The sequence below is a fragment of the Gorilla gorilla genome, chromosome 5, assembly GCF_029281585.2.
Source record: "Gorilla gorilla gorilla isolate KB3781 chromosome 5, NHGRI_mGorGor1-v2.1_pri, whole genome shotgun sequence".
NCBI classification, from domain to species: domain Eukaryota; kingdom Metazoa; phylum Chordata; class Mammalia; order Primates; family Hominidae; genus Gorilla; species Gorilla gorilla.
This window is the reverse complement of record NC_073229.2, coordinates 121,304,572-121,330,644: the sequence shown is the minus strand read 5'-3', so window position 1 is coordinate 121,330,644 and position 26,073 is coordinate 121,304,572. Positions and strand designations below refer to the sequence as shown.

The window sequence follows — 26,073 nt, the reverse complement described above, 5'->3', positions numbered from 1 at the left end:
AAGGCCAAGAGTTTGAATTAAACAGGTGATGATTTTTCCAGGCAAGTACACAAATCAAGAAAGGAGCAAGAGTTGGTAGTATAAATGAATGAGTATAATAATGGACCATGCAATCAAGCATCCTAAAGAGGGACAGGGAAGGCATGGAGACAAGGAGGGATGAGGAAATGGTTGTAGGATCAGTGGATTGTAGGTCCTGAGGGAATCAAAGAATTGTTGGAGTTGGGGGAGAAGAGGAAAGTTGGAAAGCTAGTTTGGAGTCAAAAATTGGGGTACTTTACAATTGAAATTACTGAGAGTGTAGTTACTGGTAATGCCAAGGTCTCTGGGTATCAGCATGGGAGTGAATGGCTGACGTAGAATGGAAGATAGATTCATTAAATCAGAGGAGTTCAAGAAATCAAGAGTCCATGACACTGGAGAAAAATAATCACAAAAGATTATGGCAGGAGTGCTGTTGGAGAGCATGACAGTGAGCTACAGTCTACAAAGAATGAGAGGAGGAGGTGAACTAGGAAGTAGTAGGTAAATGCAACAAAGATAGTGACTAATATAACCTGATGATATGAAATTCAAAGCTAGCAGTTTTAGGGAGGAAGAGGGGAGAATAGTCTAGAAGCAGCAATGTGGACCAAGGAGTAATCTCACCCTATTGGTAGATCAAGTGGTATACGGGGAGTGGGAGAATAGACAGCCACCCCGTTTCGGAAAGCTGCATAGGAGTTCTTAATAAATAATGTATTGACAAACAAATTAATATCATACAAAATGAGTTTATGGGTTCCCAAGAAAAATCACAAAATAAAACATATTTGTTTAGCATGGTTAACTAAGGAATTCTAGTTCCTAGACTTTGTGGGTTCTAAAGGAAGTGGAGTGTCATTGATTGTAGGAGATCTCTGTTTAATAGAAGAGAATGTCCAGTGTCTAAGGTGAGAAGGAACTGTTCACCTGTGGCAGATGACAGGCACATTTGCTTCCTTGGAAGACTAGATGCTGGACATATTTTATAAATAGGTCTTTTGAATGGTGGAGGCACATTAGCCAAAACCTCAGGCATAGAATTTGTAATTAGAGGGAGCCATTATAGATCTGTAATGATAATGCAGAGATAAATTCTTCTAGGCCTTTCTTGGAGATCTAGATGCTACAGAAATTTCTATGACAACATGAATTTGTTCAGTTTTAGCTTTTTGTTTGCTCTACATTTCTAAGTAGAACATTTTATTATTTGGTACTAAAAAAAAAAAAAAAAAAAAACACTTGTTATAATTGGCCAGGGGTGTGTGGGTCAGAAATGGTTTTTAAAGATTCCTGACCTTAAGTTTCTCTCATTTTGAATCTAGACTTTACTTTGCTAGCAATGGACATGCCAAGCACAGCTCCATCAGATTTTCAGCCTCAGCCAGTTATATCAATTATTCAACTTTTTGGTTGGGATGATATCATCTGCCCTCAAGTTGTAGCAAGATATTTAAGTCATGTCCTACAAAATAGGTACGTGCTTTTATTTCAGGCATACACATTAATGCAAACCTGTGACAGATCAGTATCCTAGGAAGCTAAGAATTTTCACAAATGAGGACTGATCTCTACTACATATACTCTCACTTTGTCAGGTTTTTACTTTCAGATATATCAGCCTTTCGACAGTAGTAATAGTAAGAACACTAACTTATATTTTGTGGCCTGCTTTAAAAAAAAAAGTTGTTTGTTAAGCCCTTTCAAAACTGTTTTTGTAAGACTGCCTTATCATCATACTGAAGTGACCTTTCTACACATCCCACTGTGAAAGAAATTACACATTTATTATTACTAAATCTGTAAGATACTGGTATTTATTACAGTTTTCGTTTTAATGATAGCTTTCCTTTTTACTGCTAGATTTTTAACTCTTAACTCACTCTTAACTCATGAGATCATGAGTTTTCACTCTTAACTCATGAGATCATGAACAAGATACTTCACCTGAACAATGTCTTCCTTATCTATAAGTATTTCCTGCCACATTACACAAGAGATCTGAGGAACCTCATTGGAAAAAAAAATAGAATGAATAAAGTTACAATAGAAATAGTGTAGAGTGGTCAGGAAGACTTGAATAAGAACATCAAGATGAGGGAAAATAAAATAAATATACAAGCCTAAGAGGTCTTAGTCCTCTTTTTAGTAACAACTGCTTGTAGAGTGAGAGAGCATATGTTCATGACCACTTCTCTGTTTACTTTTTCTAGGGTTTTTATTTTTATTCTACTTGCCACTTTCTTCATTACTATCTCACATAGCTAGTTATAATAAGCCCTTGCTTTTCTCTTGGTAGCCATATTCTTTCCTGTCTTCGTCCTTAGCATAAACCTACACATACGTCATGTGTACATATGGCATATGTGTAGGTTTATGAGATCTCGGTCCTCTTAGGCCTGTGTATTTATTTTATTTTCCCTCATCTTAACATAGTTTTTGTCCAAGCTGCCCATCAGTGGAAATGAAGAGAGATGTAGTTGGTGAGCTAAGTCTTTTCCTAAGGAAGCTTCAATAAGCAGTATCATTAAGTATACATTTTATCATTGGCCTTTCAGTTGTCAAGTAAGAGAGTTCAAATTCAGTTGGATTACTTTTACAATCCCTTCCAGTTTGAGAATTCTTTAATAGTAATGAACATTTATATTATGCATTAAAGACTTTTGCTGAAATAATTTGAAATAATTTCTACTTAAAAAATGATATTGTTAGCGTATTAGTAACATTTGAAGAAACTGAATTGCAAAGGTGCTATATAGCTTTGGGAAAGTTATAAGGTAATAAATAACCAGTCTGTGTTCTTCTTCATTGTGTACTTTTTTATGACAACTTATATTCGAGGTATTTCAAAACATTTTTAGATTTGTGGTTTGTATGAATTTTAAAAATTTTGGACATTACATAACATTTTATATTTAGGTTAAGACCATCCCCATCCTCTCTACCCTGACTAATGAATGGGTTAGAAATCAGGTTTAGTGGCCAAGCACGGTGGCTCGTGCCTGTAATCCCAGCACCTTGGAAGGACGAGGCAGGCGGATCATAAGGTCAGGAGATCGAGACCATCCTGGCTAACACCGTGAAACCCTGTCTCTACTAAAAATACAAAAAATTAGCCGGGCATGGTGCGGGCGCCTGTAGTCCCAGCTACTTGGGAGGCTGAGGCAGGAGAATGGCGTGAACCCGGGAGGCAGAGCTTGCAGTGAGCCAAGATTGCACCACTGCACTCCAGCCTGGGCAACAGAGCGAGACTCCGTCTCAAAAAAAAAAAAAAAACAAAAAAAAAAAAACAAGTTTAGCCAGCCCATTGTCTTCATATAGATAATTATTTTTTAAATCTGGCAAATGGTTTTGGAATTCTTTGTGAGGTAATTTTTAGTAACAACTCTCCGTATAGTGAGAGAGCATACGTTCATGACTACTTCTCTGTTATTCTAACGACCACTGATATTTATTCTACTTGCCACTTCCTTCATTATTATCTCACCTAGCTAGTTATAATAAGCCCTTGCTTTTTCCTTGGTAGCCACATTCTTTCTTGTCTTCTTCCTTAACATAAACCTACACATATGCCATCAGTGGAAAAAGGAAAATTGAAAATTATAACATTAAAAATGAAAAGAAGGATATTTGTTTAACATCTTTTTGGGTTTATCTGTAGTATTCATTTTCAACAATGCATGCCTACGTTAGTGTGTTTGTCTGAAAAATAAATGAGGCCAAGGAGTTGCGGGGATGTTAGAATGTTTTTCTTTACTTCTTAATCTCTATACTCAGGAAACGTTGTTTTTGTTTTAAAAATATTTGTCAATTTGTTTTTACAGCACATTATGTGAAGCACTTTCTCATTCAGGCTATGTATCTTTTCAAGCCTTAACCGTAAGATCATGGATTCGTTGTGTTTTGCAAATGTATATTAAAAACCTCTCTGGGCCTGATGATTTGCTCATAGATAAAAATCTGGAACAGGCAGTTGGTAAGTAAGTGTACGTTTTTTGGGGAGGATGGGGGTATCTATGGAAAGCTATTTGCTGTCTAGATCATTTGTTATGTAATTAATAGAAAATATACAAAATATTCGTAATTGGGTATGAATACAAGCAGAACTTAATTTCCTTTTGTAGCCTGTTTCCGTTTTTTTGTTTTGTTTTTTTTTTATTTTCCTGTTACTATATATGACAAACTTCTCTGCTATAAAAGATAAAAGAACTTGTTTCCTTGGAAGCCAAGAACAGAAATTTGCTTCTCAGGTGACAAGCTATTTTTTTTAAAGCAACTGATCACGAAAAAAGTAGAACTCTGAAGCGAGTAACCAGATATCACACTGTGAACACCCTAAAAAGAAAAATACCCAATTATGAATAATTCTCTCCCATTTTATATTAGATATTTTGCCTTTCTTCTGCTTTACAAGTAGTCGTTGAGTGATATCTGTACTTTTTAAAAAATGTCCCATGCAGTTCTGTTGTCTGTAGGACATGTCTTTTCCCAAAGCTATTGTTTGTGGCCACTTGTTATTTTCATGAAGGTTGGCCTGAAAAAAATCATCCAAATTTACTTTAATATTTTATTATATCAGTTGGTGTTGCATGAATAACTTTTGGGGAAAGGATGTTCATAAGTGAGAGAAATTTAATTTGAAGTCCTTGTGTGGAAATTTGAATTTTAAAAGAAAGCATGTCATAAGTGAAGAATGCTGTATTACTTCTCATATATACATTATATATATGTTGTACGTGTGGTTATGTATATAGTATGTTATATAAATTGATATAACAAATACTATTTTATTTTAACAGAAAAAGAGTACATGAAACAGTTGGTCGAACTGACAAGATTACTATTTAATCTCTCAGAAGTAAAGAGTATTTTCTCAAAGGCCCAAGTTGAATATTTATCCATCTCAGAAGACCCTAAAAAAGCACTTGTTCGATTCTTTGAGGTATTTGTCATTTATTAGTATAATTGTCCAGATTAATTACAATTAATTTTCAGAAAAACCTGAAGTATTCTTAAAGTTTTTCTATAAAATGAATTATTATAAATTGAATCATACTATTGATTGCCTGCTATTATAAAGTTCTGGAGGAAGAAAAATGTGAATCTAAGGTATAGTACAATTCACACTTAAGGACAGCAGAAAAATTACATTAATGAAGAATAATAAAACTAAAGAATACCACAAAAAAGCTTTACTCTAAGGCTAATCTAAATTGTAGGAATATTGACACAGTTGCTGGACAACCGCATTGTTCAGATGCTTGGGAACTGAATATCCTTGTAAACATTCCATAATACTCCCACCTTAGTGTTTATCACCCTGTAGCGAACAGTGTAGGCATAAGCACCATCTACTTCATATGATAGTATAGTTGGAGCATTAAAATCCAATCCATTTGTTTTGTTTTGTTTCCATAATAAACAGTACCATTCAAAATTTTATTATTAATTATTGTACAGAAATTTATCTATGTGAGAGTGTTTGTTTTACAAACCTAGTTGTTAATGTGTTTGGATTAGTGTCTTTTGTAAGCTACTAATTGTAAAAGTTGGTTTATTTTCCCACAGAGTGGTTGGTATTAGCTGCAGTGAAAATAATTAAAATCAATAAGCTCTTTCCATAAATGTTAATTCTTCCATTGGTTTCTATTAAGTTAAGGTACAATTGTATGACAATTAGAGATGTCATGCAATCTCTAAAAATATTTGATAATAGTAAATGCAGATATAAAATACACATTCCATTTGGACCCTTATTTAGTTGTTGATTGGATCTGAACCTGCAATCAAATGCCTGTGGTGTGCTAGGAGCTATAATGGATCAGAAATGGAGCTAGAAATCAAGTTCTTCATTGATAATTTTCATCTAGCCCAAATTAATTGTTCTTTCACAACTAAGAAAATGAGTTTTTTGCTGAATGCTAGATAATATTATGCTAGAACTTCGTAGTGATTTGAAAAACCAAAAGAAGTAGTTTTTTATCTCAGGTAGCCTTTACTTCTCTGTGTATATAAGACATACACAAAGACTAAAATAGTAACACAAGGCATTATATGCTAAGTGCCAGTTGGTTGACAGATCAATCAGTAGGTAAAGAATTTAAAGCATTTTGGTATAAGAAGTTTGGATTTTATCCTGTGAAGATTGTGAAGGCTTTGTAAGTTTTTAAGTAGATATGATTTGGTTAAATAATTTTTTTAATGAAAATAAGTAACAATAGTGTAACTTAAAGGTGCAGAAAACTCTTGGCCAAAAGCTAGTGAGGTTTAGAAGGAATCAAAGATTGAATGGTTGTGGGATTTCTGAATGGGTATGAAATAAATGCTGTGTTTGACTAAAAGAGTGATGATACCTTAAGGAGAAATAGGAACATCATGATTTAGGGTGACAGAAGTAGGTGAGGAATTCAGTTTTAAATTTATTCATTTTTAAGTTGTGTCAGGTCTCCCCAAGATTATCCCTCGGTTCTGTGATTCATAGGACTTAGCATATAGTTGTATTCACAGCTATGACTTATTAACAGAGGGATATGAAGCATAATCAGCAAAAGGAAAAGATGCATGAGGAAAAGTCTGAAGAAACCAGGCACAGCTTCCAAGATTCTTTTCCCAGTGAAATTACACAGGATATGCTTAATTCTTTCAGCAAGGAATTGTGACAAGACATGTGAAACACTACCTGCCAGGGAAGTTCCTTAGTGACTCAGTGCCCATGGTTATTATTGGGGACTGGTCACATATGCCCTCTTTGCCTCATACTTAGAGAATTCCAGTTCCAGAAGGAAAGCAGGTATTCAGCATAAACCATATTATTTGCATAGACCAGTTTAGGATCAAGGAATTGTAGGAAGCTTTTCAAAATCTAAGACCCCAAATACCAGCCAAGAGCCAGCCTTGCAAGCAGGACATTTTAAGAGTAGCAGTCTTGGGTCTGCTGTATTAACTCTTTTCTGCACAGAAATGATAGTATGACATCTAAGTTATTATTATCAAGGTACCGAGAAATGCATGTTTTTTAGGCTAGGGAAGTTAAGCCTAAGCATAGAGCAATATTGAGAAGTCTAAGGCACTGGTGTTCAAAAGTGTAGTCCATAGACCCCTGGGAATTACTGATACCACCTGCTCAAAACAGTATTAATATTTGCACAAATAGTGTAAAATCTTTTACATGAATCAACACTGTGGCCCAAGATTATACTAGTATTCATTATAATTGATACTGCCATGCATTTACAGAAGAAAAAGCCAGTTTCACTTAAGAATATCTTCAATGAAGCAGTAAAATTATTTATTTTATTACGTTTTGACTCTTGAGTACATGTACTTTCAGTATTCCGTGAATGACAATGCAAAGTGCACTTAAAGCACTTTTGCTGCATACCAAAGCAATGTGGTTGTCTAAATGAAAAGCACTTGTGTGATTATTTGAGTTGCAAGCTCAACTGACTGCTTTTATCTTAAAAGAACAACTGACAAAGTATGGTTATTCAGACTTGGCTATTTGGCAGACATTTTCTCAAAAAATGAATGAAGTGAGCCTGCCACTTCAAAGCAAACAACTGACAGTATTTGTTGCTAATAACATAATTCAAGCTTTCAAGAAAATTAGAATTTTGAGAAACTTGTATTTGTCATCGTGATCTTGAGAGCTTCCCGATACTTATTTTCTGATGAGAATGGTGGTGGTATTAGCAGGTGTGATTTTTTTTTCCTGATATAAATAATGAAGTGTGTCAACATTGGGAAGCTGTGTAACTCAGTGAACCACAATTTTCCAAATGACGAATACAGGCTTTTTAAAAAGCATTCATGGATGTAAAAGAGTCACTCAAAATACAGGGTAGACCAATGGCTTTTAATTTAACAGAATATAAAATGTTTATTGACATGGTTTCAGACACCATGGTTTAGTTACAACTAATCTGTAGGAAATACCGCTTGTCAAGTTTTGGTATAATAGCAAAGAGGAATTCTCATGGTTATGTGAAAAATCTTTCAAAATATTTCTTATTCTTCCAGCCACATATATTTTTGAATCTGTATTTTCTTCATCTGCAGCATACCACAATAAATCATACAGGAGCAGATACAAGAATCAAGCTGTCTTTTATTAAGTCAGGCATAAAAGAGATTTGTAAAAATGTTAAAAAATACTACTTTTCTCACTAAATTTGTTTTTTGTTTGGGAAATAGTCTTTCACTAAAATATGTTACTTACATGTAATGTTCATTATCACTTTTCAATGAATTAATAAATAAAATTTTCTAATATCATAAATATCAATAGATATAACCCAAATAATTAAAAGCTCTTCAAGATCCTCCATTTTTAAGTGTGCAAAAGGGAACAGAGACCAAAGAGTTTGAGAACGTCTAGTCAAGGGAAAGAAGTGTAGAAAACAAAGGGAAGAGAGCTAAATAGAGAGGAATGGGATTAGTCAAGTATATCTCTTGTTCTTATCTGCTAATCTCACAGTCACTCATTTAGGTTCACTGACTCTCTTATCTTTTTCATTTCACATTTTATTGTCAGCGTGTCCAACTTTAATGTCACCATGGATGACTTCTATTAAGCTTTCATTTCAAAGCTTCTGTAGTACTCTTTCAGTCTTTCAGTGAAAGAAGTAGTCTTTCACTTCTGCCCTACTTCATCCACCCACTTCCGTGACTAAACCCAGAGCAGTGGAATCTCTTGGAGCATCTGAAAGCTCATTGACTACCATCATCTGTCCTTCCAGCTCATGAGTGACCACACTGTAATCTTCCCCTCTCTGTTATCCTAGGACAACATTCTCCCAAGGCCTCACTTCCTTCCCTATTCACCGTAATTAGACCCCTTGGGGCCTTACTTCAGCTACTCTTACCAACATTCTCACAATCTTGAATCTTTTTTCTTTTGGTCACATCTACAAACCCTCAACCTTGGCTCAGTGCAACCACCTCTTCTCTTTCCTTTGTCTTACATGCTGAGTGCTGCAGAAGAAAAATCACAGAACTGTTTGTATTGGTGCAATTCATGGTCCAATTTGGGTCATTGGAATTCATTATAAGTTCTCAAAAATGGTTTGAAAATTTTATTAGTTTACTTAAACTTTCTTTTTTTTTTTGAGACAGTCTTGCTCTGTCACCAGGCTGGAGTACAGTGGCGCAATCTTGGCTCACTGCAACCTCCACCTCCTGGGTTCAAGCCATTCTCCTGCCTCAGCCTCCCAAGTAACTATGACTACAGGCACACGCCACCACGCCCAGCTAATTTTTGTATTTTTAGTAGAGATGGGGTTTCACCATGTTGGCCAGGATGGTCTCGATCTCTTGACCTCGTGATCTGCCCACCTTGGCCTCCCAAACTGCTGGGATTACAGGCGTGAGCCGCCGCACCGGCCACTTTCCTTAAACTTTCTAATCCATCTCTTAGCCAGTCTTCTCTTGATTCTTTTGTGACCTTTCACCCCTTGCTTATTCTAACCTTTCCTCAATTTATTCTCTCATTTATTTTCTTTCCTCTTCTTCTCATGTCTCTGCTCTTCTCTTACTGATTCACCTCACATTTCTCTCTACCACTCTCCATTTTGCCATCTCTACCTTCTCTGCCCATCCTTTTTTTTTCCGAGAAGTTAAGCTGGCATCAGATGGCTCATAAAATTCTAGGAAGAAAAGTGAATTCATATCATAAAGCTGAACTTTTTAGAGGTTTTGCTTGTAAAAAGTTGGCATTACTTGTAGGTTTTCCTTGTAGGGGAATTTGGGGATTTTGAATTCCTAGTAATCTACTGGGAAATATGGTGAGCCAACCTGTCTGGAAGTCATGATGTGATTTAGTTACAAGGTATGTGTACATAAGTTTCACATTTTTTTTTTTCACTGATATTTTGCTAAGTCGGCCCTTCTATAAGTAGTTATTGGTGAGTTTTTAAAAATTCTTCCTTTAACCTTTATTTTAATAATAAAAGACAAGACTTAATTCTTTTTACTTGTATTTTAATTCCTATGTATCTTTATTGGAAGGTTACAAATGAAGGCTTAAATGTAAAGGGCTATGGGTGCGTGTGTAGAAAAAGAGAAAAAAATTATCTTTATGTTCCAAATCTTTATGGTATAAAACTTGGAAAGTTAAATAATGTTTTTCTTTATTTATAGGCTGTTGGTGTAACTTACGGGAATCTCCAGACACCTTCTGATAAATCTGCCATGGTCACAAAGTCCTTGGAATACCTTGGTGAAGTATTAAAATATATTAAGCCTTATTTGGGAAAAAAAGTTTTCAGTGCAGGGCTGCAGCTGACTTATGGAATGATGGGTATGTATTCCTGGCATTATTTTGCTAGTAACATTTCCTTAGGTTGAGCCTATACTATCATGATGGATAGGTATATATTGGGTAAATCACTACCCTCCATACAATCATAAGAGTAATCTGAAATACAGTGATTTAGCTTAAAGTAATTCATGTTGACCTTCAAATCTATCTCTGTCTTGCTCTATCTCTTTTCAATACTTTTGATTGTTTTAATGTTAAAATTATGATCAATACAGAAAATATGCTAGCACCAATTGCTTTCAGTAGTCTGTCATGAGTCGCATTTCAATGCCTGAATAACTAGAATGGACCTTTTTTAAAAAAACGCTTATCTATTGTTAGAATTAAAAACATCAGAAAACTATCGCTTACATCTATTTCTATGCTCTGCTCTGTATGAAGGAGATAGGATTTAATACAGCACTAAAAATATTTATGCCTCAAATCTTGTTTCTCACAATACTCTTCCCTTTTCAAAAAGAAATCATTTTCTATGCCTGTTCTATAACAATGGAGTTTATCTTTCTTTAGGAAGTCAGTGATTAACATATTTTTTTTTTTACTAAAACCATGGTGCTAACCAAAACTAGGAATTGGATAAAGGTAAATGAGAAAGATTTCCTTAGAAGTTTTTATATAGAATTTAAGTTTTTTGTTTTTTTTCCTTTATTTCTCTGTGGTCAAAACCTTTTATCTGTTCCCTTTAATCTTATGAATAAGCCTGATTCGGGCTGTCTGAAACCTTTTATCTTTGTTGTAAAAGATAAAGGCGAATGTGAAAATGTGTAAAAATAGAAGATGTAAATTATAGGAAAAGCTATAGCAATTCAGGCATCTTAATTTTAGAGAAAAATGTAAGTGAGAATTTATAAGTGTAATAGTAAAATACACATTAATAAGTATATTGGCATTCATGCTTATAATTTATTAGTGTCTACAAAAGTTTTCTGTTTCCAGATTTAGATTTTTGCCGAGATAAATGTCTGATATAGACATGGGACAAAATTCTACTTAGGAAAAATTGAAGACTTTCTTTGCTTTGCTGCCTTGTTGATTTTTGTCTCCATGGCAGATCTGTATTCTTTCCTTTTGTCTAGGTTTCAAAGACTAGGAAGAGTATATTGCTACAGTGTTGCCCATTTATTTGTTAGGAATTAGGATAGGTAACTTAATGATTTCTTCATGTTAAAGGTTTAGAATAAAACAGAAAGAGCAAAGTATAAACTTTGGAGAGCTCCAAGGTGTTTTAAAATGTGTTGGGGTTGGGATAGCATAACCATTTGAGGGAAGGAGTTAACCACTGAAACACTGTACTTTATTTACCTTGACAGTTCCTAACTGGGGACACCTCTGCTGTTCACTTACAAGGTTGCAAGACTGCTAGTGAAAGGCACAGAACTGTTGATAAAATCGCCTTTCATATTAAGGAGAAGGCATCTGTGATCTTAATTGTAGCTCAGTTATTGCTGAAAAGGCATGGTGGATCCATCAACTTCTCTCCTCTGTAGATTTTGTTTTGTTTTGTTTTTCTCATTCTTCATATCTGATAGTTTTCTGTTTCCATGTATAAAGCTTTCAATCATCCCTGTCTCTTTGGCCATTCTTCCCCATTTTGCTTTGTAATTGAAATTCAAGTCATGACCCTTCGGTGCCAAGCGCAAATTTCCCCACTTGTCCCACATTGCCAAGTAGACTTGATCATCTCTCTCGTTACACTTCATCTATCCTTTTCTTGTGATATGATATTATTTATAGTTTGCCATTTGTTACAATTACTTGTGTACATGACATGCCCCCACCAAATTTCAAACTCATAGTAGCCATCTCTTGAATTTTTTATTCCCATCGTCATGTATTTTGAACAAAAAAGAACAATTATTATGTATCAGGTGCTGGATTGAGAGTTAGGGATACATTAGTTAAAGAGCTCCAAAGAAGGAGATAGTGTATACTATATAAATATTTCTGGAATTTAATAACTTTATTAATCTAGCAATAGTATATATTTTTTAATGTTCTTTTTGTTTTTCTTTGTTGTTGTTGTTTTTGAGACAGTCTCCCTCTGTCACCTATGCTAAAGTGCAGTGGCGTGATCTTAGCTCACCGCAAACTCTGTCTCTGGGTTCAAACAATTCTCGTGCCTCAGTCTCCTGAGTAGCTGGGACTGCAGATGTGCACCACCATGCCTGGTTAATTTTTGTATTTTTACTACAGACAGGGTCTCACTATGTTACCGAAGCTGGTCTTGAACTCCTGGGCTCAAGCAGCCTGCCTGCCTCAGCCTCCCAAAGTGCTGGGATTACAGGTGTGAGCCGCTGTACGCAGCCTTTAATGTTCTTAAATGAACAAAATTACTTTCTAACTATAAAGATTTAAAAATGTATATTGTAGTGATCCCAATTTTTACGTAGGGTAGAAAGTAGGCAAAATACATAGGATAGAAAATACAGAGGATAGAAAATGAGTAAATACTCAAGAGCTTGTATAGTGGTTATCATTGAATGGAGAGATTGTATTAAATTTTTTTGTATTTTCAGTTTTATTTGTTAATAAATAATATATTTATAGCCAGGAAAAGAAAAAAAAAACTTAGGTTTTTACAAAAGTACTGTATGTATTTAAACCTTTCCCAGTTTTTTACTTTAAAAATCTTTTTATATTTCCATTTTGCATTTTTAATAACACACACACAAATATTCATTGCTGAAACCTAAAAAGTAGGTGTCTGATAGCAAGCAGTAAAACAAATATCTCCACCTTATATGAACTCCTAAAGCTTACAGTCTTCAGCAAAGTGTTTTAACCGTTGCAGAAAATGAAATACAGTAGTTTCCCCTTATTCATGGGGGATATGTTTCAATACCACTAGTGGATGCCTAAAACTGCAGATAGTACCAATCCTATGTATGCTGTGTTTTTGCCTGTACATACATACTTATGATAAGGTTTAATTCATAAATAAGGCAAAATAAGAGTTTAACATAATAACTAATAATAGTATTAATAGAACAGTTGTGACAATAGACTGTAATAAAAGTTATGTGAACTTTGTGTCTCTCTCTGACTGCCTTCCCCACCCCCTCGTCAAAATATCTTATTGGTATCCTATACCACGGGCAACTAAACTATACCACGTGGTACCCTATATCACCGGTAACTAAACTATACCATGTGGTACCCTATAGCACAGGTAACTAAAACTGTAGAAAGTGAAACATACCTGTATGACACCTGAGAGTAATAAGAATCATTTCATATGCCAGTGATGATAGCAGTTTCCCTTACAGGTATATTAATGTTATTAGAATATAAGTTCTTCTAATATTGCTGTCATACTGAAATTCTCCACCAACTGAAGAAATGAGGCGCAAGCCAGCATTATTTAAAACTTTGCTAAGTGAACATTATGTTTCTTTATGATTGATTATTGTACTTCCTTTTATAACAAAAGATGAATGTTGCTGTTTGTTCTTAGAAGTGATAATTTGTTGAGTTTTTTTCTTTAACATCAGTATACTTTACCATAAGTATATTTTGGTTTTCCTTCAGAGCTTAAATTTTAAACTCTTTATTTGATGGAAATGACTTTGAATTTTACCGTTTTTGCTTTCTAGGATGGAATAAAATATAAAAGTTTATGCAGTAGATGTACCACTGTGCTTTTTGGATAAGCACTTAATCTGTTTTTAAATTCATTTTTCAGTAAGGAGACCTCAATAGTAATAATATATCCTAATGGGAATTATATATCTGCTCTTAATTACTTTATTAAACAAAAGGTGCTCATTTGTTAAGCTTTATTATCATCAGATGTGGCAATTAACAGACTTCTAGCACCAAGGAAGCCATAATATATTTCAAGTAGCAAAGAAATCTGTTTCTCTTCATTCAGAATTAAAATTTTGTTTGTTTATATTAAATAATGGAAAGGTGTAAAAACTGAAGTTCATGGAGGTTAACTGAAGTTTGTGGAGGTTAAGTGATTAGCTTATAGCTAATCCTGCTTTCCATGTATTAACAATTAAATTTAATTATACTTCTGTTGCAAACTGGATTGAGGCCACTTACATGTAAGATTAAAATATGAAGAAATAGGGGTACCAACAAATAAATGTAGAGTTTCATGATGAGGCCCAGGGAAAATTAGTATGCATATAAAACCATAATGCATAATCCTACAGTATTCTTTAAAAGGTGGATTGTTAATTTGCATCTGGGCATCCTAGCAACTCAGAGGGAAAGCAAAAAGGGAAATCTGAATAATTTCAACATTCAGCCAATGTAGTCACATAATGTATAAATATATTCCACTGTATGTGTGAGTGTAAACAGGTTGACTAGCCCTTGTCTAAAATTCTTGGGACTAGAAGTATTTTGGAGTTCAGATTTTTTTGGATTTTGGAATACTTGCAGTATACTTAACCAGTTGAGCACCCCTAATCCAACAGTGTGAAATTTGAAATGGTCTAATGAGCATTTCTTTTGATCATCATGTTGGCACTCACAAACTTTTGGATTTTGGAGCATTTCAGATTTTATATTTTCAGATTAGGGATACTTAACCAGTGTATATATTAAATGCCAGTTGCTCGGAAAATGTATGTTTTCCTTGGCCCAGAACTCTATGAAAAATTTGTCTCTTTAGTGAAATATATGAATTGACATAAATATTTGTTACTTCTACTATATGTCTCTTCCTATTCCCTACTTTAATTTGGTCCCATGTGCTTTCAATACAAATTTTTAAATTAAGTGACAAAATGTTCTGGTCAGAGGATAACAACAACATGCTGTTACTTCTCTTCTTTGTTAGGAATTCTTGTGAAATCATGGGCACAAATCTTTGCCACTTCTAAAGCCCAAAAATTACTATTCCGGATCATAGATTGTTTACTGCTGCCACATGCAGTATTACAGCAAGAGAAGGAACTGCCTGCACCTATGTTGTCAGCAATTCAGAAAAGTCTTCCTTTGTATCTCCAGGTATAGTATGCGTGGTTGCTTAAAAGTTTAAAAAAAAATATTGAAACTTTGCCTTAAAAACATAGTTTACTAAATGCAGATTTAAAAACTGTACATTATAATCTCAAATGCTTGTGTGGCACATTTATTGAACATATTTTAAATTGCTTTTATGTTTGACTTTGGAAACAAAAATGAAAAAGCAGAGGAGCTTAAAGTTGAGAGAGGAGGTAGATGAGCACAGACACTTATGGTAGTGTGCTCAGTATTTTTTTTTTTTTCAGACCTCATCCATTAGACTATGGGTGAGGAGATATAAGAGAATACACTGTAGAGGACATCAGAGGTAAAAGAGCAAAATGGGTAGGAGTTGGAGGGCTTTTCATTTCAGAGGGAGCAACATGTACAAGGGCATGAGCTTTAAGAAAATATGGAATGGTTCTGTTGTGGCTGGAGAGTCATATGGGAGGAGCCATGTAATGGAGGGCTTTATATTCCATCCTAAGAAGTTTGGACTTAATCTTTTACATGGGGACCTGATGAATTTGGAGCAGAGAAGTAGAAGTGACATAATGATATTTACATTTTAGAAAGATGATTCTGGTGGCCATATGTAAGATAGTTGGTGTGGAGGTTTTGGAAAGCAGTGATAACTAGTTCCTTGTAATAATCCACATATTGTCAGAAGGTTTTGACCTAAGGCAGTGGGAATAAAACCCATAACAGCAGATTTCAAAAACATCTGGGAGCTGTGATTAAGAGTACTTGCTAATTGAGTGTTGTGGAGGAACTCAAAGAAGTGAAATGCTTCCTAGATTCCAGAGTGGCTATCTGCGTAGATAGTAGTTCTACTTACTAACATGGGAAATCCTGGAGATGTCGGGATGAAGGTAAGGATTGGTTTCTGAGCAGCTTTAGTTTGAGGTAGGCAGTTGGAAATATTGATCTGCCATTCAGGAAAGGATGAGACTGGAGGTGTACTTTATTATTCATTAGTGTCTGATATTAAAGATAAGTGCTTCTTAATTTGAGGTCCAACAAGGGAAGCTGAGGAGGAAAGGGAAAATGGATTTTGATTATGTAACAATCTCTTTTCAAAGATGTATTTCTTAACAGAGTTTTAAGATCTCTGAGAAGTTTTAAATTTTCCCTCTAATTTTTATTCATAATAGCATTTAAAATGAAGTTTAGTGTGTTAATCTAGCAGAATGACAAAAAGGGGAGGCAGCCACACCACAGCCTGAACCGCCAATCCCACAGAGGGAGAGATGAATAGAGGGGAGTGGTGAGCAGCAGGAGAGTCTGGAATATTTCTTCCATGTGGTCCTCCTAAGCCCAAACAGTCCATTTAATAAGAATTCTCTTAAGCTTCGTTAGTGGTAAATTTAAAAGTTTGGTGTATTATCTGTTTGGCAGAACTGGAGCTATGTCTTTAATTTCTTCATGGTACCCAGCTCTCCTCTTCGGAATTTTCAGAAAATATTCATTTATTACTTCATCTTCTTCTGATTTAATGTGCTTTTCCTTAAACCACTCAAGAAACAGAGTTGGTGGTGGCGGGTGGGTTGGGGGAGGGGTTCGTTGTTTGATTTTTTTCAGTTGTTTATTTGGTACAGTTTTAACAGCTGTATGCTATTTTTCATTACAAATAAACTTTCAGAATTTCTTATTGGGTAAGTACCCGTTTACAACTAAAATGGAGACTTCAAACATTTTAAATTATTTCTCTTGGAAAATACATTGTGAGTCACCAAGTACCAAATTAAGAGTTAACTTTTATAATATAATGTATTGCTGTGTTGGTGATTATCTATATTTAGTAGCATTTAATATTTACTAATACTAGCAGAAAACATTATTTTCTCTCAGAGCATTGGTTTAAGTATTAAATACTGTAATATATATGAAAGTATTTTGTTAACTGCTATACAAATGTAAGAGATTAAATAAACAGACGTGCAACCAGATATCAAGAGTTCTGTGTGACTGTATTAAACTCTTCACTTTTCTAAACCTTAGTTATCCTAGCTGTAAAATGGAGATACAATATTACTAACTCAATGGTTCTTTGAGAAATTTAAATGAAATAGTGAATATAAAGCACACAGCACAGTGCCTGTTATAGGAAAACTAAGTAAATTGTTATTCCGAGTCTTAATTTCCATATTCCTCGCCCTTTGTTATTACTTTAAAAAAAATTATCAGATTTTTAGCATGGAAGACTTTTAGCAAAAATTGTATAGTCTTAGACAAAATAACCAGTACCTAGAAAAAAATGACCTAAAGGTGTTTTATAACTTTGTAAGTACACATAAATGTAGTTGATGAGCAAGATGTTCAAGTGTTCTGATGATTAGAGGAAAAGAATCTGCCTTTGTCTTCCTACTGTTCTCCCCTGCTTCCTTTGTCCACGCCTCAAAGACACACATGCTTAATTAGATACCATATCATATGTATTGCCCAGGCTTAACTCCTTGTAATTCGTATGTACATTGTCTGTGGATTACGTGAGGAATCCTTTTTGATTTTTATATTCTCACATGATTATTAATGCTGGGGACTTCATTAGTGAGTTTCTAAATATTGTTTGTTCTTTGAAACTTTACCTCTTAGTATTTCTTACTTTTTTTCCTTGTAGGGCATGTGTATCGTGTGTTGTCAATCTCAAAATCCGAATGCCTATTTGAACCAATTGCTAGGGAATGTTATTGAGCAGTATATTGGGCGATTTCTTCCAGCTTCACCATATGTTTCAGATCTTGGACAACATCCTGTTTTGTTGGCATTGAGAAACACAGCCACTATTCCGCCAATACCATCTCTAAAGAAATGCATTGTACAAGTCATAAGGTACATCTAAATATTAAATATAGGTGGTATGTACAAATTATTAAGCTCTATTAAAGTGATAAAGTGGCATTTCAAACATATTGGCAACCCTTAGGATACTAGTAGTTCAGAAGCTTTTTTTTTTTCCTGAGAAGCATTATCTAAGAATTTATTAAAATGACATTTGCTTATGGCAGCCTAAGACAATGCTCTTTAAATTCCTTCTCTTTTCTCTATGTAGCTATTACCTTCCTTATATATGTCCTAAAGGTATATTTTTGCTTTTTAGTTTTTCATCAGATAAACAATATTTGTATTTTATACTGTATAAAACACAGTAATTATATTTGGCTGGGTGTGGTGGCTCACACCTATAATCCCAGCCCTTTGGGAGGCAGAGGTGGGTGGATCACTAGAGGTCAGGAGTTCAAGACCAGCCTGGCCAACATGGTGAAACCCAGTCTGTACTAAAAATACAAAAAAATTAGTTGGACATGGTAGCGGATGGCTCTAATCCCAGCTACTCAGGGGCTGAGGCAGGAGAATTGCTTGAATCTGGGAGGCGGAGGTTGCAGTAAGCTGACATTGTGCCACTGTACTATAGCCTGGGTGACAGAGCGAGACACCATCTCAAAAAAATAAAATACAGTAATTATATTTTATAAAGATAATTTAGTGAAAAAATGAATGCTAATATTGGAAATGAAGCACCCTGAAGTCTTATTTTGTTAGTTTAGTCTTAACTCAGTTTTATTAAGCAAATGAAAAACAAAACTTCTTAAATATTCTACTAAGTCCATATCCTTTAACTTTAACATTAGAAAGTTCAGTAATAAAAAATGTTTTGTCATTGTCTTCATGTATTATTTATTTTTATATGAAATTAGCTTTTAAACTTTAAGATGCTATGGTGATATATGTTATTCTTATCTAGTATTAGTTTTCTGTGTTTTTTAATGACCCAATAATATCTGTTACCTCTCATAGAATTCCGCCTAAAATCTATCTCACCTCTCACCTTTTTGAGTTCTTAGTGTCCTGTTACTCAGGTTTGGAAGCTTTATCTTCTTTGCTTCCTTTCCTTGCCCATCCTTTGGCAATCCTGTCCTCCTTTTCCTATTTCTCTTCCTTTAGTGCATTATACCTAGACTATTGTCAGAATCTCCTGACTGCTTTCTGCATCTCTAGTCTTTTCTTCTAGTCCACCCTGAACAATGCCCCCAGATTACTTTTCCTAAAATACTCTTTCGTTATGAAACTTCCCTGCCATTAAACCTGCAATATCTTTTTTGTCTGTGAAATAAATTTCATGCTCCTTAGCTCTCTGCAATCCATCACTTAACCGTTTCCAAATGTATTACATATGGTGTCATACAACCCCTAATAAGATTCATATTGCCCCTCCAAAATGCCTCATACCTCCCTATGTCACAGCTTTATTCAAATTGCTTTCTCCATTAAAATGTCATTTTTTGGGGCTAAATCCCACGTATCCTTTATAAAACCTACACCTGATATGTCAGTGTACCATGTATGTTTCCTTTTTTGAAATCATATGCCCTGTACAGCTCAATTTGCAGAATTATGATAGTTTTGCCTTACTTGTATCTGAATTTCCAACAGGATTGTAGTAACCTAACACAGTGTTTGAGATATTGCAGAAGTAATTTTAGTACAAACTAAATGACAGATGCTGAAGTGAAATTGAATCTGTAAAACTGTTTAAAACCCCAGTGTTTAGGATCCCAGGATTAGTTGACTTTCCTATTTACTTAACACACAGTGAAAATGTTTTTCTTGTGGTTTATAGTTGAAGGCTTTTTTTTTTTAATACTCAGGAAAGATATAGAGATTGTCTTCTATGACTTCTTCCATGCCATGCTTCTCTATTCCTGCACTCCCTCATCTGAGTTAGGGCTCTTTTTTCTGAATTCCTGAGAATTCTGTGCTTATCTTTGTCAAAAGCACCATTATGCTATATTATAATTGTCTTTTTCTTTTTCTCATTTAACTTCTCCACTCAATGGTGGGCCTCTTGCTTTCAGAGACCATATTTTATTCAATTTTATATTCTTGTTCTTAAGACATGTACCTGGCATTCCACTGGCGCCCAATATATGTTTGTTCTAGGCATTAGGAATTCAGCAGTAAACAAAATTGGACAAAACCTCAAAGAATGAATTTTCTAATATGTAGTATTTGTTGGAAGTCACTGTAGGGAATAGAAATAATTACTAAGACATAGTTCCTGTCCTTATGTTTATAATACTTAGTGGTTTCTCTTCCTTATGGTTATTATTACTTTGCAAATATATATATATATGGATGTCTAGTTTATATTTAGCTGTATTTGACAGATTTTCACATTGTCTAGACATTTGTAGAAACTAAGCAATTCCAACTTTTATTTATTCACTTAATAAATGTATACTGAACACTTGTTATGGGCCTGGACCTGTTCTAAGAGGTGAGAATATACAAAGATGGGTCAAATTATTATCCTTATGATCTCTCTTGAGTTCTAGTACTAAATTTTGTCTTGTCTTGAGAGATAATGCTAAATCCTAAATTAGTTCTCTGAGTCTTTAACTTGCTGGAGGAAGGAAGGAGATAAAGCTTGAATGTCCTATCTTATTCCTAGGACAGTCCTCTGTTTGTTTGGAAAAATAAGACTCCTTCCAAGTCCTTAAATAAACAGATATGAAGAGAGATTTCTTTATGCAAATTTGACATTAGAGAAAATGTTGCGGCATTGAGGACCCAATAGAGGAGATCAGACTTGTATTAGAAAGGGAAAAAAAAAAACCCCACAAATTAACAGTTAGGCTTTCATTTGGATTTTGAGTTCGTTTTAAAACAAGGTTGCTTTCAATTTAGTTTGTGACTATATTGTGCTTTGGCCCTCAGAACACACCAAAAGGATATACAGTCAGTCATTGCTTCTAAAATCCTATGTTTGAAGATAGCATGGTAAAATATACATATTTTATATAAGTGGCACTGTATTAATTTGGGGGGTAAATTTTGCCAATATCTTTAAATTATATGCCATTTGGTCTTGCTCTATTGAAGCTTTAAGCAGAGAATAAACAAAATTTTGCTTCTTTTCAGGAAATCCTACCTTGAGTATAAGGGGTCCTCACCTCCTCCTCGCTTAGCATCCATTCTGGCCTTCATCCTCCAACTCTTCAAGGAAACTAACACAGACATTTATGAAGTTGAACTACTCCTCCCTGGCATTTTAAAATGCTTGGTGTTAGTCAGTGAACCACAAGGTTTGTTTGTAAGCTTATTTTTGTTACCATTTTCTTTTTACAAGTTAAGAAACTACTGTTTCCCCTCAATTTAATGGATAGTTACAAAATGTGTGTGATTCTTTTATATCTCTTGATATGGGTCATGGTTAAAGAATAAACTCCAGCTAGCAGCTCAGATTAAGTATGATAAAATGGTTAAAAACTGAGATGTTTTGGTCCATTTTAGTTTTGGCTTTTTTTCTCCCCTTGAGGCAAATAGTTTATTTAAGGGTTACTTCCCTTGATTAGATTTGTTAACCTCTCAAAGAATATTTGTTCATTTTGACTTCAGTATTAAAGGCAATTTGTTAAATATCAACTAATGAGAGGTCATCATACTTTTTTTATTCAGGTTTTTGCTGGAATATCTAAGCTGATTTTTGAGGCAAACCGGTAGGGGTCCTTTGATTCTACTCCTTTTGTTTTCAGTCTCATCAGCCTTACTTCCAGTGATTGCTTTAAAATAACATTTATTGGCCTGGCATAATGGCTCACACCTGTAATCCCAGCACTTTGGGATAGAGCTCTTAGGTCAGAATAAATCTCAAGCACTGACCTCAAAGGAGCCTAAATTTGATTAGATTAGTCCTTAAAGCAATTTATGCCCCAGTGTATTACTAAAAACATTAAAACAATCACCCAGAAATTAATTAGTGGAGCTTAACAGCTGAGTGTGATCAGGGAAAGGGACAGTCAAAGAGAGTCCTGCCAAAACCATTGTCTTCACGTGGAGACTGTGGGCATACCTGAGGTTACATCACCTCAGAAGCAATATCTAAGGCAGTGAGAGGGCAAGAGGAGGAGTGGACTTCATTATTTAAAAAGCCCAATTTTCACCAAAAAATTACAGGACATGCAAAGAAACAGACACATACAATCCATATACTGAGAATAAAAGCAAGCAACAGGAACTGCCAGTGAGAGCAGTCAGATACTGTCTTTAACAGACAAAGACTTCAAAGTAACTATTATAAATATATTCATAGAACTAAAGGAATGTGTGATAAATGAAGAAAAGGAAAGTATGGTGGCAATAGGGAAAGAAATTTTATGAAAAGAACCAAATGGAAATTTTGCTGAGTTGAAAATTTCACCAGAGGGGCCCATTAGTGGATTAGAACTGGCAGAAGAAAGAATTAGCAAACTTGAAAATAGATCAATATAGATCATACAATCTAAAGCACAGAGGACAAAAAAATGAAGAAAATGAACGGAGCTGTTGAGAAATATGGAACACCATTAAGTGCACCATATATACAACAGGTGAACCAGAAGAAGAGAGAAAGCCAAAAAAATTGAAAATAAAATATAATTTCTAAAATTTTTTCAAGTTTATTCAAGAATATTAACTTATACATTCAGGAAGTTCCACTAACTCCAGGTAAGGTAAATGCAAAAAGATCCACAAACAGATACATTATAGTAAAGATGCCAAAAGCTAAAGGCAAAGAAAATCTTGGAAGTAGCCAGAGAAAAATGACTCATCCTCTACAAGAAACCCCGGTAAGATTAACAGCTGACTTCTCAGAGGAAACTGGGGGCCAGAGACAGTGGGATAGCATTCACAGGAATTAAAGCAGGAGTGTAGAGGGGGACCTGTCAACCAAGAATCTTTTTTCAGCAAAGCTACCTTTCAAAACTGAAGATGAAACAGACATTCTCAAATAAATTAAAACTGAGAGAATTTGTTGCTAACAGACCCACCTTTTAACAAAATGCTAAAGGAAGGTTTTCAGACTGAGACTGACCCCAGGCAGTAATTTGGATCCACATAACACACAAAAGAATTCTAGTAAAGATTATCATATAATTATTAAGACAGTATAAATTCACATTTTTTCGTCTTTATTATCTTAACTGGTTTTTAAAAAGCATTTGTATAAAATAATATTGTTGGGCCTATAACTTATAGAAATATAGTATTTTATCAATAACAATAAAAAGGAGGTGGTGAGAGCAAAACAGTATTAGGCTAAGGAAAGGACTCCACATGGCAACTCAAATATCTGGGAATAAATGAAAAAAAAAAAAAACAGAAATGATAAATAAGAAGGTTAGTATAGGATGAGTATTCCGTATCCAAAATGCTTGGGAACAGAAGTGTTTTATATATCAGATTCTTTTGGATTTTTGAATATTTGCATATATATTATGAGGTATCTTAGCAGCAGGACTCAAGTCTAAACATGAAATTCATTTATGTTTCATATATACCTTAAACATGTAGCCTGAAGGTAATTTTTTACAATATTTATAAATAGTATATGCAACCTGTCACATGAAGTCAGGTGTGGAATTTTCCACTTATGGCATCAGGTCAGCTCAAATACTTTCAGATTTGGAAGCATTTGGAATTTTGGATCTTTGGAATGCTGGACCTATATAGCAGAAGTTAAGATATGTATTTGCTGTTCTCTCTTTTCTTAGCTTCTTTGAAAGACATAAATTTATATAAAGTAAAAATTACAACAGTATACTTTTAAGTTTTAACATTTGTAGATATTATATAATAAGTATAACAATACCACAAAAAGGGAGAGAAAGAAATAGAGCTATATAGTGCATAGGATTTATGTTTCTGTATTTCACTAGAATTAGTATAAATTTGAAGCTCTGATAAGTTAAGGTATATATGGTTAGCTTAGAGTGACCACAAAGGAAATAGTTCAAAAATAACTAATAATTAAATGGGCTAAATGCCCCTATTAAAAGACACAGAGTGGCAAATTGGATAAAGAGTCAAGATTTATCAATGTGCTGTATTCAAGAGACCCATCTCAATGTGCAAAGGCTCAAAATAAAGGGATTAAGGAAGATTTACCAAGCAAATGGAAAGCAAAAAAAAAAAAATCAGGGGTTGCAGTCCTAGTCTCTGATAAAACAGACTTTAAACCAACAAAGATCAAAAGAGACAAGGCCATTACATAATGGTAAAGGGATCAATGCAACAAGAAGAGCTAACTATCCTAAATATATATGCACCCAATACAGGAGCACCCAGATTTGTAAAGCAAGTTCTTAGAGACCTACAAAGAGACTTAGACTCCCACACAATAATAGTGGGAGACTTTAACACCCCATTGTCAATATTAGATCAATGAGATAGAAAATTAACAAGGATATCCAGAACTTGAACTCAGCTCTGGACCAAGCAGACCTAATAGACATCTACAGAACTCTCCACCCCAGATCAACAGAATATACATTCTTGTCAGCACCACATCGCACTTATTCTAAAAATGACCACATAATTGGAAGTAAAACACTCCTCAGCAAATGTAAAAGAACAGAAGTCACAACAAACTATCTCTCAGACCACAGTGCAGTCCAATTGGAACTCAGGATTAAGAAACTCGCTCAAAACCGCACAACTACATGGAAACTGAACAAGCTGCTCCCGAATGACTACTGGATAAATAACAAAATGAAGCCAGAAGTAAAGATGTTCTTTGAAACCAGTGAGAACAAAGATATAATGTACCAGAATCTCTGGGACACATTTAAAGCAGTGTGTAGAGGGAAATTTATAGCACTAAATGCCCACAAGAGAAAGCAGAAAGATCTAAAATTGACACCCTAACATCACAATTAAAATAACTAGAGAAGCAAGAGCAAACAAATTCAAAAGCTAGCAGAAGACAAGAAATAACTAAGATCAGAGCAGAACTAAAGGAGATAGAGACACAAAAAAACCTTCAAAAAAATCAGTGAATCCAGGAGCTGGTTTTTTGAAAAGATCAACGAAATAGACCGCTAGCTAGACTAATTAAGAAGAAAACAGAGAAGAATCAAGTAGATGCAATAAAAAATGATAAAGGGGTTATCACCACCGATCCCACAGAAGTACAAACTACCATCAGAGAGTACTATAAAGAACTCTACACAAATAAACTAAAAAATCTAGAAGAAATGGATAAATTCCTAGACACATACATCCTCCCAAGACTAAACCAGGAAGAAGTCGAACATCTGAATAGACCAATAACAGGTATTGAAATTGAGGCAGTAATTAATAGCCTACCAACCAAAAAAAGCCTAGGACCAGACAGATTCACAACTGATTTCTACCAGAGTTACAAGGAGGAGCTGGAAACATTCCTTGTGAAACTATTCCAATCAATAGAAAAAGAGGGAATCCTCCCTAATTCATTTTATGAGGCCAGCATCATCCTGATACTAAAACCTGGCAGAGACACAACAACAAAAAAAATTTTAGATCAATATCCCTGATGAACATCAGTGCAAAAATCCTCAATAAAATACTGGCAAACCGAAGCCAGCAGCACATCAAAAAGCTTATCCACCACGATCAAGTCGGCTTCATCCCTGGGATGCAAGGCTGGTTCAACATATGCAAATCAATAAACATAATCCATCACATAAACAGAACCAATGACAAAAACCACATGATTATCTCAATAGATGCAGAAAAGGCCTTTGACAAAATTCAACAGTACTTCATGCTAACAACTCTCAACAAACTAGGTATTGATGTAATGTGTCTCAAAATAATAAGAGCTGTTTATGACAGACCCACAGCCAATATCGTACTGAATGGACAAAAACTGGAAACATTCCCTTTGAAAACCGGCACAAGACAAGGATACCCTCTCTCATCACTCCTCTTCAACATAGTGTTGGAAGTTCTGGCTAGGACAGTCAGGCAAG

General features: G+C 34.7%; 1 protein-coding gene across 6 annotated transcripts in view; it reads left to right on the top strand.

Moving 5' to 3' along the window:
- MMS22L (MMS22 like, DNA repair protein) overlaps positions 1-26,073 on the top strand; it is a 137,223-nt gene that overhangs the window by 100,339 nt on the left and 10,811 nt on the right. For all 6 annotated transcript variants that reach the window (XM_019028661.4, XM_055392004.2, XM_055392002.2 and 3 more), the window contains 7 exons: positions 1,347-1,497; positions 3,846-3,997; positions 4,821-4,963; positions 10,159-10,318; positions 15,132-15,301; positions 17,919-18,130; positions 21,221-21,384. In XM_019028661.4, coding sequence (XP_018884206.3) covers positions 1,347-1,497; positions 3,846-3,997; positions 4,821-4,963; positions 10,159-10,318; positions 15,132-15,301; positions 17,919-18,130; positions 21,221-21,384 — 1,152 coding nt within the window. The remainder of the gene's footprint in view (positions 1-1,346; positions 1,498-3,845; positions 3,998-4,820; positions 4,964-10,158; positions 10,319-15,131; positions 15,302-17,918; positions 18,131-21,220; positions 21,385-26,073) is intronic.